This window comes from Lepisma saccharinum, chromosome 16 (assembly GCF_977018435.1).
Source record: "Lepisma saccharinum chromosome 16, izLepSacc3.1, whole genome shotgun sequence".
Classification (NCBI taxonomy): domain Eukaryota; kingdom Metazoa; phylum Arthropoda; class Insecta; order Zygentoma; family Lepismatidae; genus Lepisma; species Lepisma saccharinum.
The window spans coordinates 49001223-49026511 of NC_139244.1; the positions used below are offsets into that span (position 1 = coordinate 49001223).

Below are 25289 nucleotides of genomic sequence, written 5' to 3' on the forward strand. Positions count from 1 at the left end.
CATTAAACCTGGTCATCAAAGTTGAAAATTTGGTTGCCAAATTATACCTCAATTAAATATAAAAAATATCCGTGTATGAAAGCCATAAGTGGAAGCAGTAATTCATAGAGATTAATTTTTATTACTTGTGTTTTTCAACATTGCTGCCAATGGAGAGAAGGTTGGAGCTTTATACTTCAGGCTGAGATTGATCAAATTGCAATGCTGCAGTTCGGCGATTTAATTTAGGAGAAAATACGGGAGGAAATTCATTATTGGTACTTGAAAGGGCCAAGCAAAGCCAACAAAGTTTAATAGATGACAGAAGTTATTTCCTCATTGCAGAAAATTGTTTATTTTCAAAGTTACATTTCAATCATACCTTAAACCAGTGGTTTCCAAAGTGTGTGCCCTGGGCTACTGTGGGTGGCTCACAGGGGCACAGAGAAATGTTCCAGTATTTTCACTGAAATATGTGCTTATTTCGTACTTTTTACACAAAATGTTTCTGAATTTAAAATGTTTATTTTTAACTTAAGGCAAGCAACCTAACCACTTGGGCACTGGGAAAAATATCTTGAAACACTAAGTGCACCTTGAAACGAAAAGGTTTAGGATCCCAATCTCGCTAAGGAATTGCATCAAAATCAACTTCAACAATTAAAGTTAATTTGGTTTTCATCATTTGCAAACACCCGGTAACTTTACCTTTGAAGCTGTACAGTGGGTTCAGTTTTTTGCAGTAAACTCAACCTGTATGTTGATGTTAGGCAATGTGATTGCATTCAAATTTCAGATTTAGATCTCCATTTTGCACTTTGTGCTATTACTTCATTCATAGATTATTAGTCAAGACCACCTGTTTCTGATTATGAAGTAGTCAAGTGTTTGGCATGTTATGTTTATCACTATCCATAAATACATGCTTATGATAATAAGTACTACTTCATACTTTGGTGTGAGCTGAAAATTTCTACTCATAATAAACTTCCCCCCTTCTCCTGTTCCACAAAGTGTATGTATAGGTTCTCCTACTCCATGTATATGTAATCTGTGTTAGTACATTTGGAATTGAAAGGTGTATGGTGCAGTGATTTTTGGCAGTATTATATTTCAACCTACTGAAAGTGTGAGTTACATGTGTAACACAGACACAGTATATTGTTTACCAGAAGGTTTCTTGTTTCAAAGTGGCTGGTTAACTGGATGGTTCGTGTGTGTGGTTTTTTAATGCAGTGGTAACCAAATGTGTAATGGATGTGTTGCAAAATGATCTTTGGAATTATTTCTTTATGGTTATAGAAGAAAGTAGGGTTTATTTTTTGCATAGTATAATTGATGACAATTTATTTTGACAGTGATGTAAGTTCTGACGATTTCACTTCCTTGTGAAAATAAATGTAGCATGCCATGTAGCCTTTTTTTAAACATTGTATTTCACTACATAGTTGTCTGTCTGTTGTTCATCGTCACTTCTTCACACTGGCATACAAAAACATACCAAAACAGTCACTTGAAAATATTTATTATGTGTATGGTTAGCATTTTTTTTTTTAAACTAAGCATTGCAATGCTGCTTTTACATCACTGCAAGTAACATTGCCAGCAAGTATTAGAAAACCTTAACATGTTTATATAATCAAATTATAGCCAGTTTCTTAAATTTGTGAGAACTTAGAATATCTTGGAAATAATTCTCTGTGTGGATAAGTTGAGAGCAAATTCCAAAATATTGGTGCGATATTGTTGGACAAAACAAAACCAACAAAGGCTGAGAATTACAAACATCTGATGTAAAATTGAACAAGTGATAAAGCTATACACAGGACACACATTGAGGAACTTCTTGCAAATTCTTGAGTAAATTGCAACTCTAGCATAGTGTGGATAGGACAAATTTAAGATTTTCTGATCAAATTTGGATAGTAATGTGAAGGGTGGTGATTTCATACTGGAGAGCTTTGTACATCTATTGTTTCATTTCTTTCAGAATGTTCTCATTCTTTTTTAATTTTTCTTCCACCCCACATGTCATGAAGCAAATTACCATACTAGTCCATGAAATTAATGTTTAAAGTACTGTCAATCAATTTGGAAATCACTGTTGCAGGATATTACTTATAGCAGACATACAATGAAGAAATGAATCATTTTATCCATTGCATGTACTGTAGAAGTGATTAAATATTATAGTGTGACCACAAGGAAAAAAACCTTGGATGAACAGTCCCTGTGCAGCTTTCCCTCCTTCCGTTCAGTTTGGGCCATAAGGAAGCATGGTCCACTCTCCCCCTCCCCTCCACGTGGGAGTCACGGGTCTGCGCATGTTTCTTTGCTTGTGGTTCCACTATAGCAACGTTTGTCATTACTCCATGCGTCAATGGCCTGTGATCTGTAGACCAATGTAGTACAGGTGTGCTGACAGTGGATAAACTTGTAAATATAATTTCCTTATGAGGTCAAAGCTCATTTTTGGTAATGATATATTTAAAAATACAAAGCTTGTAAGTGTAACAATGTAACAAACTCACATTTTACAATTGTATATTTTACATGAAGACTCCATTGGAGTATTATTGTTGCCAAAATATTGGCAATACAGTGTCTACGCTATGTACAGAATAGCTTTGTTTTTTAAATAATTGTCTGTTATTAACTTGTTTTTTTTTATCAAATACTTGTGCATGTTACAATTCAGTGGTTGCATGATAGGTGCTTTAACCGCAGTCCACTAACAATTAAAAATAAACTGGCGAAAATTAATTGTTTAAGGATAGTGCTTGTGCATGGCTTTTTATTGGGTGGGAGATGATCAGTCTCATTCCTGTTGTGGTATTCTATCGCAGCCTGCAAATTCTCGTGGCAGTTTATGTACAGTGCTGGATCAACATCAAGATTTTTTGGGTTCCTCTCATGTATTGAATCCTGGACAATTTTTCACTCAAGACATCGCCACCCATTGCCTCTGCCAAAATCTGTCAACACAAATTGTTTTCAACTAATTTCCAAGAATTACGGGTATTTAAAAGCCAATTATTCTTAAATTATGTTAAAAATACATCTAGCTAGTAAATTTGAATGTTTTAACAGCTCTTGCGTACAACCATTTTTTTTACTTCATTTATATTTCCAACAAATATATTTTCCTGAATATTAAGACAGTAATCTAAAATTGACAGATGTCCAAATTTAATATTTCATGCAATATACTGTTCAAATTGTTTTATCGCAAGATGGACACTATTCACTGGTTACCCTTCATGTTTTTATATATAAGTCTTAAGCCATGCTCTAATAACATACACAGGAATCCAGCTTCTTTGAATGCTATTCATGAGTGTTTGTGTTTACATGTACCACATGTTTTCAGTGTCTTGGGAGTGATGAATGTGGAGGTTTTGCCATGTTTGCATTTTGCTGCAAGGTAATGAATTTAGTTGTATTTTGCATGAACTTGGTTCATGAATTGTTGATATGTAATAGTGGAATGAATTTTTTCTTGAATTTATTGTTATACCCCAATGCAAATGCTGATAGGTAGGTTTCTTTTTAGTAAATTTTCCTTTCTTGTCTTGAAATAATCTTCATCGTAAAACATTTATCTCAGTCGTACACTTTGAAAGTGCTACAGGAAACAAGCTACGGATAATCAGGCTGGTAAAATATTATTTGATATCTGCATTCCCTGGTGACATTGCTCAATTGTTTCTCCTTTTTGAGCCTTTTATTCTTTTGCATGCACTGAAGGGTGTGCTGTGAACTGCTTTTCTAAAAATATATATCTGACTTCATGCTGACTTGAAATTGAAAGCAAAGTTGGTGGTAAAAAGTTCTACTTGTTATACGCAGAGAATGTGAATCATTGCTGCAAAGTCTTGACAGTTATGTTTGGTTCATACAACCATTTTTAGGATAAAGGAGAATTCACACTTAAGCGACACGTGCTGCTTGAGGATTTCACCAATCGAATGCAGGCTTGTGCAGCCTGCCATGCTGCTGTGGTCTGAATGTCGCTGCTTATTGGCTCGTTTCCGCAACATGTGTCACCTGTGCTTGTTGCTTCGGTGTGAATTCTTTATTAGAATTTCTTGATGTTTGCATGTTTACTGGAAACCAAGATCCAGCTTTCATGCTAAAAAGTGAAATTAGAGCAATACTTGAATGCATATTTGTTCCTTTGTTGCTCTGATATAAAGTTTAAGTGGCCTGTGTGAAAGAATTAATTTTATTCTAGAATTGCTTTGCATTGAAAATGAGCTGTTACAACCAGTAACTTGATTTTTGAAGGCTTAATGAGAATATGCATTCAAGAAAGAGCAAATTAGAGTTTTCATATATATTTTCTTTAACCACTGTGCATCATTCATGTCTGTAGTGATTTTGAGTCATTATTTTGTTTTTGTGTGTTACAATGAGGTGGTGTGTCGATTTATTCTGTGTTGCATATTAATATAGTGGACTCTTATTTTAATAGTCTGCTGTGGAAATCTTAATGGTATTTTACAATTTTACAAACCATCTAAAGCACTGACTTATTTTCTACATTTGTTGCTGCATATTACAAGTCAGAATTCCATTAACCTTCAGTGGACAGGACATTTTTTATGAAAGTCCTTTGAGAGGATGTGAAAATTTTGAGATCCAAACTTCATGCAATTAGATTTGGTTGGACCACCAAAAGTCCTTTCCCAGTATTTTTTCCTTCTAAGTCTGTTGGGATTAAGTATGAATGTAATTCACTTCTCAGAAAGGGCTTTTCAGTTTTAAATGTTGTCCTATATGATTTTTGGTACATCACTGCACATTTGGAAAGTGAGCTCTTAGAAACCTCATTTATGGATACAGGGTTTAGAACATAAAAAATGTCCCATCTGTAAGTGAGAGCTTGCTTTTCAGACATGCAGTGATGTACAAAAAATCATACAAGGAAAACTATTTACAATGAAAAGTAAAGTTTGTTTCATTTTCATTTGGAGGAAAGACTAGCTCTTTTTGGGAAGTGAAATTCTTTCATCCTCCCTTCCAAGAAACTTGGAAGAAGTAGAAAAGACACTGAAATTTTACTGGAATGTATATTCATTTGGTGAGTCAATAAGGTCCAGCCAATTCTAATTATCTTTACCAAATGTTGGATCTAAAATCTTTTACTTCCTCAAGAAGTAGTTTCTTTTCCACCCAGAATAAATCTAACATCAACCCTCTATGACACAAGTTCATATTCTATGATTTTTTCTGGTGTATATCTTCATATTTGAAGAACCTATCCTTTTAAATTTAAATCTATTTCTTGAAGAAAAAGGAATGGTTTCTATAAACTTACATTATCATTAGGCTCAGCCAATACAGATGCCGATGCATCGGCCGATACTAGTGCTATCGGTATTGGAGAGTATCAGTTGGTATTTAATTACCGATACCAGCCAATACTTTTCTGTGATTTCAGTTTTTCTTGGACCATGCAATAATGTTGTGCAACACTTTCGTGGAATCTAATTAACCTGAAAACTGCAAAATTCAAACTTTTTAAAAAAAAAATTGCAGGGGTTTTGCGTGAAATAATGGATTTTGTGATAAAATACAATGATTTTTTATATTCTGATGTAATTCTTGAATATTTTAAAAGAAAGTGTTCATAAATTGGTGAATATGACTGGAGTAGAATAATTACACACTAATATTGATCAATATTTTTAACATCTTTTAATTATTACAATTTTAAAGTATCTGTATCGGTGGGAATCTGTAAGAGTATCAATATCGGTTCAATGTGGTATTGGGGTTGCCTTAATTATGATTAAATTGCATTGAAATATAAGTATTGCATATGTATATGAGTGAAAAAAATAGAAATGAATATCAAGAGTTGTTCTAGAGAAATGATGATGAACCACCAGTTATGTGCTGTTGGTCCCAAATGGGACTAGCTGGTGTTACATAATGTACAACCCTGCACTGTTTCAAATTTATCATCTTCAAATCACAAGTGAATCACATGTTGTTGGCCTCTTTTAATAGTGGTGTTTGATTTTTAACCAATACATTTTACAGCGATTGACTACAAAACAAATGTCTACTTCCCATTTAGCCGTTTACAATTAACGGAAAGTCTGGATAATTTGTATAGCTTCTAGATACAGTTTTGCTGGTGCAATCATAATACCAGAGAAATTGAGTTGAAAATTTCAAGAATTTTTCTGCTACATCTTGAATTTCTTTTAAGGAGTGGAATTGTATGGGTGCTGAAGTTCAACTATTGTATTGAATTTTGAACCTTTCATTGTATTGAATAAAGTTAATCAATGTGGTGGACAATTTTCCTGCTATTATTTTTGCACCTAACTGTATTTCTTTGAATTATCGGCAGAAGTTCTCAAATGTAATTTTGAAATTTGCAATTTTGTATAATTTTCCATTTGATAGTGTTTATTTAAATTATTTCCCACATGCCTTTCATGGTTTGCACTAAAACCCACACAACTAAAGATCAAACCCAGACTTTCCCTCTTCAGATGTGGGACTCTTTTTAAGTGCAAAAAGTGCTGTTACCACACACCAGTTGTTTTTTTTTTTTGTCCAGTCATAAACCACACCTCCTGTCAACATGCACCCTTTGCTCCCAGTTGAGGGGGGGGGGGGCAGAGAATGGAAGACCTATTCATTTCCTAACCAGCCTAACCCCAAATGACCCCAAATTTCCTGTCACCATGGCAACTGGACCAACCTGATCGACTCGAGGGTTTGTGTGACCTTCCCTGCCTCCCAACGTAAATGGCAAAAATAGAATTTCAAGTTGCTTCTTTGGTTGTGTGGGTTTTTGCGTGCATTTGTGTATCTAATTTTGGACTTTCACATACAAGAAGAATTCTTTGCATGTCATATGCTGTTTACTATGGATTCAGTGCTTTATTTTCTATGGATTCAGTGCTTTATTTTGAGTGGAACTTTTGAATTAAGAAATATTGCAATGGCACTCATTTATAGCCTGTGCCCATTTCTTTACTGTAAAGTACAGATAGTTTTTGTGAAAATAACTATTTGCGCATTGGTGAGTTTGGCAGTTACGAATTTCGTGCTGTTGGGGTTGGGTACTCTACGAGGAATGTACATGAAAGTGTATATTTTAATCGGTTATTTTTTTTAATATCTAGAATTTGGCAAGTTGAGTACAAGAAATACAATTTACATGGAGTGAATGGGTGTCAAGCAATTAAAGAAACATTGGATATTAGCTACACACTGAAGTGGCCACTTAAATTAATTGAACAATAGAAATCAGTTCCATAGAATAACTAAAGAGTTTTTTTTCACTAACACACACACATACACATACTATATGTATGGAAGATGAATTGATGGTCAGTCAGGTCTTAACAACCCTGCCGTATTTGTTGAATAGCGCTTCTATGTGCATGCATAGACGGCAAAGTGAACAGCAGTGCAGTAGCATTGTAAGAGGGGTTGATTAAGGCATGAGGCTTTGTCGGTCATGGTGTGACATTGTAAATATGAGCAGAAATGAGAGGTAGTTCCATGGAATGGAGAATGCCTTCCCCACCTGATATTTTTCACCTTCCAATGAAACTGGTTTCTGCTCCAGTGCTAACTAGCCTTGAGATGCAATGTTCAGTCAGGAATAGCAGAACATAGTCTGTTCTTTGCCTACACAACTGCAAGCAATATACTCAAGCGTGCTATAAACTAAGCTGCACATTTGACTGTGAATTGAGTGATGTCCAGTTGCTTAATATTAGAGAAAATTCTTAACGTTACATTCAGAAACTTGTCTGCGTGATGGATTGAAAAATTACATCTGTATAAGGTTTTTTTTTTATCTGTGTATGTAATTTTTTTATTTTATTTTGGGTTCAAAAAATGATTGTAAACTTAGCAAGTTTTTTCTTGATAAGTAAATGATACATTTCCTTACCACCTCCATGGCAGGATGTAGTAGTTGACTCTTGCTTTGGGTGTGAAATTTTGCCTTTCTTCCTTTGCATTAAGACAGTCCTTAATGTTTTAACTTTGTTCCATGTAATATTTGTAAATGCCTATTGTGAAGTTCAGTGCCTGTTGTTCATATCCTTAGTATTTTTTTTTTATATACTTATTGCTGCTTTGTTTTTCTACTTGGATCTCTCATCAGTACATTGCAAAAGGCGATGTTGCTTTGTGAGTGTCCCTTCAACAATTTCATCTAACATCCATTCATCACAATTAGACAAAAGGAATTAAAAGCAACATAAAAATTAGAAAAATGGAATATAGTACAAAAAAATAAAGATATTTAGTAACAGGTTCACTTCAACTTTCTGTTTTAGTGCACTTCATTGTTCTATATAAAGTGAGAATCATAGAACTTAAGACCTTCTGTAAACAAAAGCACGTGTACCCTAACAGTGTTGCAAACTTATGGAAAAAAAATAATCCACATAGCCTACTAGGTGTAAAACATTCCATTTGTCAACAGATGCGGAATAAGCAGTGTATCACTGAGTGATGACCTGTTGAAAGTTATTGAATGTATGTTAAAAAAGAAAGTTTAAAAAATGTACATCTTGCCTGGTGGCCGATTTTTAGACTCATTACCGAAGTTTCCTGGCTCGAATCCCGGCATGGGTGTTATTTGTGAGTATTTCTTCATCAATTTCATCTGACGATCACTCATTCTCATGGTCGGGATTAGCCAAAAGTGGAAGAAAAGCAACGCTAAATTAAAAAATCAAATACAAAATGTACATCTTATCCCCCAGGAGTAAGACGGTTCCGTACCAAAGGATTAATTTTCTCTCATATTTTACTAAAAAAAACCTTGCTAGAAGAATGTGACACATGAGATAAATTACGTTTTGAAACCGGGGAAAGTGTTATGATTTATTATTATAGATAATGAAAGTAAGCTAATACATATGATTTGATTGACTAAATTAATAATTATACAGCAAAGACACCAAGGGAAACTAAAACGGCAACTTAGAGAAGCATAAAAGTGGGGAAAGAAGACTTTAGAATACAGAAATATTTTGAGGCAAGTCACATTTTATTGTACGCTACATATAAAATAAAATGCATATTTGGGGGTGAATTTTTAAATATTGTCACATTTTTCTTCTCTCTTGTTGTGAGGTGTTCATTTTAAATCAACCTCCCTCACCCTACGGCCTGCCCTCCTTCAACCGCAAAAGTATTCCGGAGTGTGAGGATGTCACCATCCGGATGGCGAACACCTCTGTATTATAGATCGACTCTTACGTCCACCCCCTTCCCCATCCCCGGAGGATCGTCACTGCCAATGTGAAATCACACTATCATATGCCGACAATCGACATACCACTTCCGTTTCTGTACTTGACTTAGTGAGAAGTATTGTGGTTGGCAACAGCCTAATAACGGATTTCTTCCGCATCATGTAGTCCGTTCTATGAAAGTACGCTAATGGAAGAAAAACGCGTAAATTACGTTGGATTATACATTTTAAAATATATTTTCATTAAAGGTTTCTGTTTATAATAACAATACGTGATTATTGTATAAATTACAATCGATCACGTGAACAGCAAGAAAATAGCGCCAGTTTCGAACATGGCGACTTCCTTGCGTGCAGGAAGGTCTCCCGAGTTTTCAGAGTAGTCTTTCGGAAATACAGCCGTTTGAAAAGTGGCAAGAAGCAGGTTGTTCTTAACGTTTATGTGACGTTGTGTCGGTGCTATCCTGAGCAAGCAGTGAAGTTGGTGTCCAAGTGTAATTCTGTGTCTGCGTCTTTGTGTTTTCGGTGTGTTGAAAGAAAGGAAAACGACCGGTCAAGTTGTGAGTACCGCGAAAAAAAACACGTTGTTGCTCGTATAAACAAGTACACGGATTTTGAGATAAGCGCAATACAATGCGGGGTGCTTTGGTATTCTGTCAATCAAAGAGCCGTCCTGTCCACTGTGGGGAAGATGTTGATAGTGATGATTGATGACGATCTCTCCAATTTTAGCAGTCGACGTTAAATCGCCTCTTGTGCCACGTTGAGTTCCTTTTTGGGAAGCAAATTTGACAGACCGTACTCTGACAGGATGATATCTAGCGCCGAAAATGCCTCAAGTTCAAAAAGAAAGTACTGAATCAAGGTAAGAAAATACATTACTTGCATGAGACGTACGTAAATAATGTGCTTATTATCGTCTTCTTGTTTTCTAGTGCACGAGAAACCGAGAGAAAGATAAACAATCTGTTTTTATTCCCCGGCTTATCTTTGTTTAGCTTCTGCTAAAACTGGCGGTATATTTGTTGCACAAAGGAGAAAACAATACTCCACATGTCAACAATGTTGGGCAATAATTTGGTGGAAATAAAACCAATAGGCTTGACTGAAACGAATCTCTCTCTCTCTCTCTCTCTCTCTCTCTCTCTCTCTCTCTCTCTCTCTCTCTCTCTCTCTCTCTCTCTCTCTCTCTTTGTATAACTTTGGCGCTGCCATACTGAGAGAGGAGGGGGAAGGAGAATCTGTTACCCCGTGTCAGATAAATTGAACTTTTGGCGTAGAAAAATATGTTCATTCTTGAACAAGTACACGTATTTAATCACTTATAGAAAATTTATTATACTTCAATGTGTAGATTATCAGTTAAAATAAGAATACATTTTTCCATGTTACGTAAAATTAAAGGTTGCGAGTGAGCAGCATATGATGGCCGCACCATTCACGAACAGCTGGCGCGGAGTGATACGTTACTCGAAGTGAGACGGTTGTTTACAGAAGGTCGGAAGGTTCGTGATTCTTACTTTAGTGCTTTTTTAAGTGCCTATGTTCATCATTTTGCAAGTTTTTGGTACCTATACGTCCACTTACAATCTTGCCTCTGAAAATTTTGGTAGTGAATATTTAATTGTCTTTGTAAAGCAATGATAATTAAAATATATTTGTACAAGCAAACGTATCTTGCTAAGAATTTAAATACACTAAGCCTTTTTCTTTAAAACTGTATGGTTTTATCGTGGTTACTGTTATCTTGGGATAACTATTCTCAGTAGTCAAGCTTGCTTGGTGGCTTGCTTGCATGTATTGAAAGTTGTATATTTCTGTACAACCTAGGTTTTGCCATGGTTTATATGGAGTTTAATTTGTTACTTGTCAACATTTTGATTTCTGCTCAGATTTATTGTGGAGAAATGGTCAACATTTGATGTTGGAAAGTTATGAGAAACAGTTTTGTTATTCATGAATGTTGTATAAACTACTCTACCAGAGTTAGCCCAAAGGCTTTTGTGGAAGAAATATGTGTTTCTAATATAGCAATTTAGGTTATTAAAGTTTGCTGAGCTAATGAAAATATTACAAAGTGTTCATGCCAATTGCAGTGCTGGAATAGTGTTGTCTACTATGTTCCAAGATCATAATGACCGGTGTAATGACTAGGGAACTAAAGGTTTTTTTCTGCGCTAAGATCGAGACCCTTGTTTTTGCCAAAATTCTGATCATAGCCTTATATGTCAACACAGCAAATTTTATTTTACATAAATGCACATATTTTTCAGTTTTCCGTATGTAGATACATATTTTGCGAATTTTCATTTTAAATACATAAAATCGCTCATTGACTTCACCTACCTCTAAATCCTCCAAGGAAAAATGTTTATTCTCCGCACCTCTTTGATATCGATAGTGCTATGTTGGTTTTGTCTTTGAACACGCTCGCTGGCAGACTTCTGGCGCCTCGCCTATGATCCTATTGGGGGGAAATATTAACCAGATAAGGCAAGCGCACAACATAATGCAGAGCTTCGAGAGTGTTTCTGCTTTGTCATATTCTGATTCGGTGCTTGTGCAGCAGTGTGTGTTTTCTCGTGCGATATGCCAAAAGTTAAGGCAAGTGTTTCCTCTTGTTTGCAGCATGTTTTCAACTGCTGGCAAAGTGTTATTTTGCCAACAGTGTGGCAAATTATGCAGCATTTAGACACCAACAAGCATGTTGTTGCTTCTTCACATTTGAGTGGCAGACAGGCACTTATTGGGCAACAAACTCCATCTACTTCTGGGGAACCGTCAAAATTGTCTGCTTTTTCAATAGACTTGTGCGTCCACAGATATTCCACTGTTCAAATTAAAGAACCCTGATTTACTAAACTTTCTCGTGAAATATACAAACTTCGAACTGCCTGACGAATCAACGTTGCGAAAAACGTATCTGCACAGGTGTTACGAGCAAACCTTACAACATATTTGCTCACAATGTGCGCATCAAAATAGTAATATTTGGGTAGAAAAGTGGGAAATGTGATTGTGGGAGTGCTAAATAATGCCGAAACTGTTTCAACGAAAAATTATTTGCTAGTGTGTAGAGAGCTAGCTGGGGCTACACGTGTAACGATAGGAAGGCTTTAACGAAGCAATGAAGCTATTGTGGCCGGAAGCCATAAAATTTATCAATGTTCTTCTCCTCGTGACAGATGCTGTAGCTTACATGAAAATAGCTGCAGTAGGCCTTGCTGTTAGCTACCCCAAAATTGTGCACATTACATGTGTGGCTCATGCGTTGCGTAGAATATGGGAAAAGATAAGAGCTCTTTATCCCAGTGTCGATAAACTGGTTTCAAATGGGAAGAAAGTTTTTATCAATTCGCCCAGAAGAATAGACATTTTTAAACAAATATGTCCTGAGGTTCCCCTTCCCCCTACACCTGTAGTTACGCGACGGGGCACTTGGTTCGATGCAGCTGTATATTATGCCCAGAACTTTAATAAAAAATTGTATCTGTTGTAAATGATCTCGGCAAAGAAATTCTGCGAGAACTGTTGAAGGATCCCTCCTTAAAAGTCGAATTGGCATACATCTCAACAAACATGTCCTTTCTCTTTAATTCCATACGCAAGCTTGAATCGTCCACGAACACTTGTGGCAGCTTCCGTGGGTGAAGTCCGTATAGTAGAAACGAAACTGAAAGAACTCACTGGATCTAACGCACAAGTGCTAATGTCTAAATGTACAATTTTTTTTTGGGGGGGGGGGGGCAGGGTTTTCAAACTTCGTGCCATATTGCACGTGTTCTGGAAGTTGAAGTAGAGGATTCACTTGTTGGATTTATTTGTTCTAGATTGGTCTGTGATTGGCTCACTTTGGATTATTAGTTTTAATTTTTATTATTATTTTATTTAATTATTTGCTCCATAGAAGAATGATTACCAGAAATTTTTTTTTTCTAGTTGCCAGGAAAGATTTAATTCCTGTTTATGAAAAACATACACCAATCAGTTTACCAGAACATTTTATTAGACAATGAGATATAGACATCTGAATCTTGAAAATTAACTAGTTTAGTGGAATTTTATTTACTAAATTAGTGTGACCGAAGTGCTAAAATATGTGAGGAAAGCTACCTTTGAGATACATAAAAGTTGAACAGCATCTAAAATCTATTCTTTTCATGCTCTTGTTGGTATATTGTGTAATTATTTCTGCTATAAGTTTTAGTTATATTATTTCAAAAGTCTTTAATTGTGCACTAATGTATAGAAACATTTCCAGAATCAAAGAGTATGATGTGTTGTACACTTCTCCAAACGTTAGTTGACCGCCCTGAAAAAGTTCGAAGTCCAGAAATCGTTAATTTGGCAACATAGCTTTGGAGAATCAGAGGGAGTAGCCAACTCTGCTGCAGATCCCTCTACTAGGCGAGAAACCCTGTGGGAAAGATTTACAGTATTGTTTATAACATTAAGTCAGAAACTATATTCACCCAACATATTAATAGAGAACATAAGGGAAAACTCAAGTATGAGGAATAATTTAAGAGAATACTTGTGATTCAGCATATTAAAATTGGGATCAGAGAAACTGCTGTGAGGTTGGAAACTCTGCACTCGTGGTCCACCTGAAGTAAATCACTGTCGAGTTTGAACACAAAAGGGCATAATTTTGAATAGTTTATGCAAATTGTATAACACCTTTGCAAAGTACTGTGCAATGAGCGGGAAGTAACAATTCTCGCAATTTCGAGTGAAAATGTGTTTGTCTGATAGAAAAGTGGTAGCTTGCTCAATCATCAACATGTTTCAAGGCATTTCCTACAACGAAGTTGTAGAGTATTGGTAAAGTACAGATATATTTTTTCCAAGAGATTAATGGTCGCGGGTTCAAATCCAGAACTCTCCCTTTGGTTGTGTGTTCAGAAGTTCGAAGTACTGAGAAATGTTGGAGAAAGAAGAAGACCAAGCACAAGTTTTTTCATTATTTTTCTGTAGTTTAAGGTTATTACAAGCATAAGAAAACAGTTTTCTTTGTGACGTTTCAGAAGAACTCTCGCTCCTTTCATCAGACATTTATTTTCATTTTGACTAGAGATACAGTTATAACAATGGTTAGTATTTTTTTTAAACAAAAAGAATCTGTTATATAATGGATGTCAGTGTTACATTATTGTAATATAGCAACTTAACTGTGAAAAATGCAGTCTGTTTTATTTTTATTTCAGATTATTTTCAAATTATGAATCCCAAATATCATCAGGTAATTCAAATTCATCATTGTTTTCACAAAGTCTCTTGATGTTTTCTGTTACATTAAATTTTAAAGATGGTGGCTTACTCCATTTGTGAAAAAGAAAACTCCATACTGGATCTATGTTACCATTTTCATTATTTAATTTATTCGAGTGTTCTTCTGCAATGAACGAAGCTTCCCAGACATTCAACTCTGTGTTTCCCGTTAATCTTTTTAAAACCCTTCTCTTTTTAATCAAATGTTTCTCTTCGATGATATGAGTTGACAAACCTGTTCTTGGGTTTAGATTTATAATGTCCAAATCGTGTTCGTGCCATCTTATTGCCATTTTCCTTGCTGTTTGTCCCACATAATCCTTTGAACATGAACAACTTATATTATATATTCCTGTGGTTTCCACATCTGGTAGTTTTTCTCATTTTGAATTCATTAAATGTACATTCCAAACTTCTTGGTGATTTAAAAACAATTTTGAAATCAAAACTTCTAAAAATTTTTGCAATTTTATGTGAGAATCCCTTGTGGAATGGAATGCACACAAATTTCTTTTCAACAGATTTTTCATCTTTGTCTGTATTTCTCTTTTCCTTTAGTTTTCTTGCGACTTGTTCTTTGATTTGGTTTATTCTGTTAGTGTGAAAGCCATTTTCTTTTGCTATATTAAAGAGCCTTTCTTCTTCATTTTTGATATTCTCATTATTAGAACATAGTCTTTGTGCTCTCAGAAAAAAAAACTAAAAATATGTTATCCATTGTTATACGCGAATGTTCTGATTTGGCATGGATGTATTTTTCCTATGGACTGATGTTTGAATTGTTGAGTCAGTTGTCTTAATTTGCAGATCAAGGAAAGAAATTACATTGTTATTCATGGGTTCGCAAGTGAATTTTATGCAACGATGTGATTCATAATAACCGTAAACTACAGGAAAATAATTCTATAATACAAGCAATGCGTACATACAAGAAAGACAAGTTTTTTCTATCTCACAAGTGGCAAAAATGAAATTTGTCCATATATTGATTGAGAGAATTGAGAAAGAGGGAGAAAGACACCTTACTATCCCAGCTGGGTATTTACAATTTCATTTTGTGTGAGTTGAGAAATACGGATACGAGATGTAAAATTAAATTAATGAACGTAAATAGTGAACTGTCATTTTTCAAACCAAATGTTTAGTACTAGTAGCACAAGAAGAAAGTGGTACCTGTGGTATAGTGCTCAACATGTGTGGCAGGTGTCGTAAGATCGATCCCCAACACGAGCAGATCATTTTTCAGAAGGGGAGAAGCATTTGACGAAATATTTCTTCAGATTCATGGATATAACGTTGATTTCTTCCAAGACTTGGAAACCTTAAATTCCAGACAGCTACCTAAATTGAAGCAGACACTTTTGATACCACGTGACATGTGCAGAAACCTCATAGCAAGCATAGCTTAGTCATCGCTAGGGCTTGGAAGTTGATGACCTGTAGATTAACCTTAAAATTGATTTAAGAAATGGCCTAAAATATTTTTCGCTTGATTTTTTTAATAAATTAAAAGCGAGTTGTTAAATAATTCGATAATATCCGCTGTTTGGAGGTTTAAACTACTAACTACTGAAGCAAGGGGATAAAAGCAGTTATGTGCTAATTTAGTTTTCTTTATATTAACTTCAAGGTTACATAACATACACTGCAACTTTTTTTTGTATAAATCATTCACCTCCATTGATAATGGATCTTCCACGATAGAGTAGAAGGTCAGCAACTGAAAATAAATTTGCATTTGGTGAACATAAGATTATATATTTTTTAATATTGTGCCTAATTTTATTTCAAAGCACAGATTAAAGCAATAACATAGGCTAGCTAGCAAGGGAATCTTAAAGTAGGCTTCACACAAAGCGTTTTAAGTTTGTTGCAGGAAAAATAAATTTACCACAATTAATTATTTAATAAATTGCCAAATATTTCACTTGAAAATAATAGTTGCGCTTTTCCATTGACCATATATTCATTTAATGGTAAACTTTCTAAAAGTACCATGTCAGGAAATGTAAATCTATATGTTATTCTAGCAAATGCATTTAAAATTCACAAAATAACAAGGAACCAGAGAAATAACTTTTAAAAGTTAAGAAAAATGTAACAAAAAAGCAAAAGATATTGAAAATGACAAAGAAAAAAGGCAGACAAACGTCTTTATATAATATATATATATATATATATAAAATATAATATAAAGCTGAAGGGAAACTGACCGATATCAGATTTAGCGTTGTTCTGAAGCCTCAGAATTCTTCATCAACTTCCGAGCCCTAGTCAGCACATTCATAGTTTGGCCAAATACTAGGTATTCAATCCAAATTGATGATGTTCTTACTGCTTTTCAAAGAATAATAAAAATAATTACTTAGATGAATGGTAATAATAATAAAGGATATGTTACGTAAATTAGTTACAAAATAATAGCAGACTTTTTACATGTAGCATGCCTAGATTGAGTGGGAATTTAGTGCTTTCAAATAAATCTCATCTGAAAATATATATATATATATGGAGGGTTCAGGATTTGAAACTGCGAGCATTAATTTCTAGGAGAAACACATTTGAGACACGAGTACTTTACCAATACTCTACAACTTTGCTTGTAGGAAATGCCTTGAAACATGTTGATGACTGCGCAAACTATCACTTTTCTATCCGACGAACACATTTTCACTCGAAATTGCGAGAATTGCACAGTACTTTGGAAAGGTGTTGTTATACAATTTGCATAAACTATTCGAAATTATGACCGATTTTGACAGCTCCAGGTGGAGCCCGAGTGAGTGCAGAGTTTCCAACCTCACAGCAGTTTCTCTGATCCCAATTTTAATATGCTGAATCACAAGTATTTTCTTAAATTATTCCTCATACTTGAGTTTTCTGTTATGTTCTCTATTAATATGTTGGGTGAATATAGTTTCTGACAATGTTATAAACAATACTGTAAATCTTTCACCTCAGGATTTCTTGCCTAGTAGAAGGACCTGTAGTAGAGTTGGCTACTCTCTGCTGGTTCTCCAGAGCTATGTTGCCAAATTAATGATTTCTGGACTTAGAAATCTCTCAGGGCGGTCAAGTAACATTAGGAGAATTTTACATTTTATTTCAAAGCTGTATACACATGTTTCATTAATTATCTCGGAAAATGTTTATTCGTTCCACAAACATTATTTTTTAAAGAACGATAAATATAGAATACATTTTATGGAAAAATATCTGAAATTAATGCCATGTTTGGAATATTTTTAATCCTGTTTTTTGTTCATAATTTCCTCTAAATTGCAGTCAGTTCAGTTTGAATTTCAAATTTAGAGAAGCCTTGATTCTAGAGAACAGAATTATTAGTGTCAATTTCATTAGTGTGTGTGCGTGTTTAATGAACTTTGCATGTGTGTTCAAACACTGTTTGTGTGTGTTCAAACACTCTTTATGTGTTTAAAAAAAAGGTTTTTGTATTTTATTGGAGCACAATGTAATCATATATTTTTTAATGCCGCATCAAATACATTATATATTTTAAATTATGCCATTCATTACCTTCTGTGTAATTTGTATACATTTGTAATGGCATTTTCTCTTTTTGTAAGAAGTTCAATGTAAATGGTTAAACAATGATCTATTTGCTTAATTTGTCTGCTATTTACTCTTCAAATCGTAATACTTCACAATTTTGGTCATAATTGCAGATGTGGTTCAGTTAGGAGAATCTCAGATCGAAACAAGCCAACTTCTAGCCAACACCTCAAAAAGAAAACATGGAAGACGAATGAATACACTGATTCTGAGGTGCCTATGTCAGCTTTCTCAAGTGGTAAAAGTATTAAATCAAGAGCTGCTGATGTTGATGAAACACTGTATTATGGAGGTGAAAGAGAGTATCATTTGTCACGCTACCAGAAATATTTAGATATTGATTCTGAGAGTGAGAGTCATGTAAGGAAGAGAAGAAGAATATCACCCGACAGGACTAGTAATACTTCATCTGTAGATGATACCAGTAGCCTAAAATCTGAATCTGTTGAAGAACGCAGCAAAGGCACTTTCTCATGTGACACCTGTGATTTGACATTTGACAAATACATTAAATTGAGAGCCCATCTAACACATTCTCGTTGGCATAAAAAGGATCCTCCTGATGCTGAAAAACTTGGGAAGGGGGACATGGAATATGGGAAAAGACTGTTGCGAGTGCATAAAGGTACTTCAGCAAGTGATAAAGTATCAGGTAAAATGTCAGAAGATGGAAACAGAAAACTTATTACACAAGTAAGCAGATCAAGTAAAGTGTCTGGTGAAAGGATGGAGTGTACCAGGGGGCAAAGAATCATGAAGAGGTTGCCCATGCAGGAATCAAAAGCAGATAAATTTACATGCAAATATTGTGGCCGGTTATTCAGACATGCTAAGCTGTTTGAAACCCACTCAGATTTCTGCAAGAAAAGACCTTACAAATTACATCCATCAAGGCCCTCAAGAAAGGTGGTGTCATACAGGGATAACTCTGATTCTAGCGATGCAGATATGCCCACAGAAACAAAGAGTACAGAGATTGAAGGAAAGGAGTTCAGAAGGTCTACAAAACCTCAACCCAGGACACATTCTCCCGCAGATGCGATTGAACAATTTTCCAACTTGAAGGAAGCAAAAGCTAAGGGAACAGGGACAGATGTATTAAAGAGAGATCCTAAAATAAATTTTGTTTGCACATTGTGTAAGAAATCATTTCAGATGAAAGCAGCGTTTGCCACCCACATGCTTTATTGTAAAAAGAAATGCAAGGATTGTGGCAAATCATTTAGGAAAGAATTAAAACACAAAAAATTCTGTCCACAGAAAGAAAAGAAGCAAAAGAAACCAGTAGAAAAGCCGAAAAGCGAAATATCTTCACAACATGAGGTATTTTCGGTTCATGTATGTAAAATTTGTGGAAAATCATTTATAAGTGCAATGTATCTTGAAAAACATCTTTCTACTCATTCTGAATTGAAAGAGAAAGTGGAATGTAGTTCTGAGGAGGGCAGTGACATTTTGGAAGAACAAATTATTTCCAAAAGACGTAGAAGTAGCCCAGCAAAAGGAAAGAAGGTTTCAACTTCACGTTCAAGTAAAAGGTGTATTGAGCAGCAACAGCTGCAGCATTCAGAAAGAAGTGCAAAGGTATTAGCTCGTCATGATTTGCAGCAGTCGTTAAGCAAGGAAAAGAAATACAAGTGCAAACTCTGTGATAAAGTGTGTTGCTCACTAAAGGGACTGAAAAGGCACTCAGTAGTTCATTCCAAAGAACAACCCTCAGATGAAGATTTTCCATGTGATGCCTGCCAAAAGGTGTTCACTCAATTTGAAGAGCTTGAAATGCATTATGAGATACACCTTGTAGAGACTGGTTCGACAGATTTTGTTGCTCAAGAGACAGGTTCAGAAACTATCAATGTAGGTGCGGATAAAAAGGATCGAAGCATTTCAGTTACAAAATCAGCTTTGGGTAAAAGTTCAGATCTTGTTTCTGAGGATGATTATAATGAAGCACCAACTCTTGTCCCAGGTAAGATTGCATGCCCAGTTGTTATAAAACAAAAGCAGAATATTAGTGATTTGTTAAAATTGGCTGCAGACAAGTGTGTTGATATAACTGAGGAAGCTTCAGATTCCCCTCAGGTACCAGAAGTGTTTGAGCAGATTTGTGAAAGTGATTCACAACAGCTTACTGAAGTTAAAGGTGCTGATGGAGGGGATAGTCAAGCTTCGGTTCCTCCTGATGTGATACTGCCAGCTGTTAACATCATATGTAAAGATGAAGAACTGTCGGGCTCATCAGCTTCATATGATTCAAGTTCAGATGATGTTCAGAACCAACAAGATTCATCAAGATATCCTGAGCCTTCACTTAGCATTAGTCATGAAATTGATGTCAAGGAAACATCCGATTCATTTGTCGCAGAAATGCAGGGAAACTGTAAACCCAAGGAAGTGGGTTCAGTTAATGCTTTGGAGAAAACTGTTGATGAAGCAACAACTACATCTGATTCAGAACATGCAGAAGATGAAACTTCAGAGGAAACTTGTAGTGTGTCTGGGAACATACATGGAGATAATGAGACATCCGCGATAACTGAAGACTTGAGTGAAGTTGGTGATATGGAAATGCAGACACCAGACGCAGCGATACTTTCAGAGTTGTTTGCTGGTGAATGCATGGATGTTGGTGAACCAGACCTTCCATCAAAAGTCTCAGGATCAACCATCAACAAGAAGTCAGGTATAATGAACATTGCTGAGCCAGCTGATAAAAAGAATGGCACAGATAATAATGAGGAAAAAACTGTAAAACTTACTGATGATATTGGCATTAATTTGGCAGAATTGGATGTCTCATCTACAGTGGTGGAATCAACTAGTGAAAATAATCAAGTTGATCCCAGTGAAATGGAAATGGAGACCTCAGGATTAATTTTTGAAACAAAGTCCAGTGACATTGCAGGACGCACAGACCCTATTGTTGAATGTAATTCTTATGTGTGCAAGAAACACAGTGATCCTAAAGAAGTTTCAGAGCAAGTCAATGTCCTGGAATGTAGTGTTGATCTCGGCAGTAGTGAATCCAGAATTGGTATGAATAATGATACTAACCAGGAAATGTCAACTGGGGTGAAAATTTCAGAACAATCTGTTGGTGTCAGTTGTAGTGAATCCACAACTGGTACCAAGCATGATACTAACCAGGAAATGGCAACTGTGGTGAATATTTTAGAACAAAGTGTTGGTGTCAGTAGTAGTGAATCCACAACTGGTACGAATAAAGATACCAACCATAAAATGTCAACTGTGGTGAATATTTCAGAACAAACTGTTGGTGTCAGTTGTAGTGAATCCACAACTGGTACGAATAAAGATACTAACCACAAAATGTCAACTGTGGTAAATATTTCAGAACAAACTGTTGGTGTCAGTAGTAGTGAATCCACAACTGGTACGAATAAAGATACTAACTACAAAATGTCAACTGTGGTAAATATTTCAGAACAAACTGTTGGTGTCAGTAGTAGTGAATTCACAACTGGTACCAAGCATGATACTAACCAGGAAATGTCAACTGTGGTGAATATTTCGGAACAAACTGTTGGTGTCAGTAGTAGTGAATCCACAACTGGTACCAAACATGATACTAACGAAGACGTGCCATCTGTGGTTAATATTTCAGAACAAACTATTGGTGTCAGTAGTAGTGAATTCACAACTGGTACCAAACATGATACCAACCAGGAAATGTCAACTGTGGTGAATATTTCAGAACAAACTGTTGGTGTCAGTAGTAGTGAATCCACAACTGGTACCAAACATGATACTAACGAAGATGTGCCATCTGTGGTAAATATTTCAGAACAAACTATTGCTGTCAGTAGTAGTGAATCCACAACTTTTACGAATAAAGATACTAACCGCAAAATGTCAACTGTGGTAAATATTTCAGAACAAACTGTTGGTGTCAGTAGTAGTGAATTCACAACTGGTACCAAACATGATACTAACCAGGAAATGTCAACTGTGGTGAATATTTCAGAACAAACTCTTGCTGTCAGTAGTAGTGGATCCACAACTGATACCAAACAAGATTCCAAGCAGGAAACTTTAATTCTGGATAAAGATTCTGAAGAAAATGTTTGTGTCAGTAATAGTGAATCCAAAATTGACACCAAAGATGAATCTAACCAGGAAGTGACAGCTGTGGTTAATGTGTCAGATCAAACTCTTGAAGTAGCAGATCCATAACTGGTACCAAACAAGATTCCAATTAAGAAACCCCAACCTTATTTAGGGTTTTTAGAACCAGCTGATGATGATAATGGAAATTGCAAGTTAATTGTACTTAACTGAAATTCTCAATATTATTATGGAATATACTGTAAATAATCCAGCATATTGCCATAAACAACAGAAATGCAATAGTCGAATCAGTCACACAAATAATATTACATCCAATAAAAACCAAATGACACAGGAACAGCAAGACAACCATAGCCAGTTGTCCCAAGTTTGTTAAATTTTATATGAGCATTAAATCAACTGAATGCTGCATTAGTACATTGAGGTATTTCTCCTACCTTTGTTGCAGTCGTTAAATATAAAAAAAATACTCCTTTGCCTCATTAAAATTCTTAAGTTCCTGATGCTGTGCCAGAAATGAGATGATTAAATTGCAGGTGTGTTGAAAGGTTATCCCAAACTTATTTCAAGAGCTAATTTACATTACAAAGCACGTGGTAGTAGTATAATGTAGTATTTATTTGCACATGCATTTAATATACACTAATGAAATGCAGTGGTGAGTGAAATATTGATAGTTGTAAAAAATGTGCACAAATTCAATTTATTCCGATTTGAGTAACAGCATCAATATTTTTACCAGTTTCATATTAAAATTGATACTAACCTGAAATTCCATGAAAATCATATGAAAGTAAAATGAGAGTATGAATATACTTTTTAAAATTTCATCAATAATGGCATTATTTGTTATTCAAATTTTATTTATTTTACCTAGTAAGGAAAATAATATATGCTTATATTATATGAACCAGTACTATAATTTAAAAAAATGATGATATAGGCTTCCACCATTAGTGCACTTTGGCATGACATTAACCAAGCGTACAAAATATTGCATGGCTTTATAGAAGTAATATGACCTATTTGTACATATTTATACATATAAGCTTATTCACCAAGATATTCGGTATTGCTGTCCACAGAGTTTTCCAATTGAACAGCTTGTTTTGAAATTATCAGTTCTTTGTATTTGGGTAAAGTTGAACATGCTTATGCAGGGTGGCTACTCACCAGGAATTCCTTGAATTCTGGGAATTATTCGTGAATTATTGGCTCCGTGAAGTCTGCTTGAATTTTTTTCGTAGACTTATTAATCCAAATCTCATTGAAATAATCCAGCATATTGCCATAAACAACAGAAATGCAATAGTCGAATCAGTCACACAAATAATATTACATCCAATAAAAACCAAATGACACAGGAACAGCAAGACAACCATAGCCAGTTGTCCCAAGTTTGTTAAATTTTATATGAGCATTAAATCAACTGAATGCTGCATTAGTACATTGAGGTATTTCTCCTACCTTTGTTGCAGTCGTTAAATATAAAAAAAATACTCCTTTGCCTCATTAAAATTCTTAAGTTCCTGATGCTGTGCCAGAAATGAGATGATGAAATTGCAGGTGTGTTGAAAGGTTATCCCAAACTTATTTCAAGAGCTAATTTACATTACAAAGCACGTGGTAGTAGTATAATGTAGTATTTATTTGCACATGCATTTAATATACACTAATGAAATGCAGTGGTGAGTGAAATATTGATAGTTGTAAAAAATGTGCACAAATTCAATTTATTCCGATTTGAGTAACAGCATCAATATTTTTACCAGTTTCATATTAAAATTGATACTAACCTGAAATTCCATGAAAATCATATGAAAGTAAAATGAGAGTATGAATATACTTTTTAAAATTTCATCAATAATGGCACTATTTGTTATTCAAATTTTATTTATTTTACCTAGTAAGGAAAATAATATATGCTTATATTATATGAACCAGTACTATAATTTAAAAAAATGATGATATAGGCTTCCACCATTAGTGCACTTTGGCATGACATTAACCAAGCGTACAAAATATTGCATGGCTTTATAGAAGTAATATGACCTATTTGTACATATTTATACATATAAGCTTATTCACCAAGATATTCGGTATTGCTGTCCACAGAGTTTTCCAATTGAACAGCTTGTTTTGAAATTATCAGTTCTTTGTATTTGGGTAAAGTTGAACATGCTTATGCAGGGTGGCTACTCACCAGGAATTCCTTGAATTCTGGGAATTATTCGTGAATTATTGGCTCCGTGAAGTCTGCTTGAATTTTTTTCGTAGACTTAAAAAATTACAACTTTTATTAATCCAAATCTCATTGAATTTATACATAATTATAAATGTTCTGAAGCAATTTTTTCTCAGTTTGGCTTTTATTTTTATCGAGGAAGAAAAGGAAAGCTGCATGGAAAATAAAACAGAATTCTCTCAAGCCGTTTGTTTTGTTAGTTTCCTTTGCAGATCAATATATCTGACAGACGTAAGATTACTGCAAGATAAGACATCTTGAAGTTGATTTCATAAATTTTAGTTTGAAATTATTTTACAAATAACAATTTTTGGTAGATTAGTACGGGGAGGTTATTTCAGTCGTTTACCACCAGAGCGTCGGCCACTCAGCAGCCCCTTCATGCATCAGGTCCCGGCAAATTGCGTTACAGGAAGTCCGTAACAGAAACAGCTTGTTTTGTAATGTTCCCACTTTTCACAATTACAGTTACAATTACAATTGAAGTAAGCACGTACCTTGTAGCAAGGATGCTGGAAAAGGTGTCCTCCCAAATATAAATATTTCTGGCACCTTATTTCTGAACATCTAATCTTAGATTAGACATCGCTACTTTATCCTCAGTTGACAGAAAGGGAAGACAGCATCCCGGCGCATAAAGCAAATGAAAGCGTAAAATGATATTTAAAAGTAATAATAATGATGATAACTAACCTCCTGTGTTATAAGAGATGTTGAAAATGACCTCCTTCAACAGCAATACAACATGTTTCTTAGGTTCAAGAGATCCTGTCTCGTAATTGCCTGACCATTTTTCTGCAAGAGTTTGTTTTCACGTAATTATCCTACATAAAAACTCTGTGTTCAAGATTATATTTGTTTAGAGGAATAACTAATGAATGAATAACA

At 35.0% G+C, this 25289-nt stretch overlaps 1 protein-coding gene across 8 annotated transcripts in view; it reads left to right on the top strand.

Moving 5' to 3' along the window:
- The window catches only part of LOC146000476 (uncharacterized), a 234248-nt gene that overhangs the window by 60038 nt on the left and 148921 nt on the right, over window positions 1-25289 (top strand). The window contains exon 5 of one of the 8 annotated variants that reach the window (XM_083138150.1): window positions 18181-23369. The exons of the other annotated variants lie outside the window; for them this stretch is intronic. Within the exon in view, the coding sequence (XP_082994276.1) occupies window positions 18181-22261 (4081 nt within the window). The 3' untranslated portion in view covers window positions 22262-23369. Of the gene's footprint in view, window positions 1-18180; window positions 23370-25289 lie in introns of those variants that run through there. 8 annotated transcript variants of the gene reach the window in all.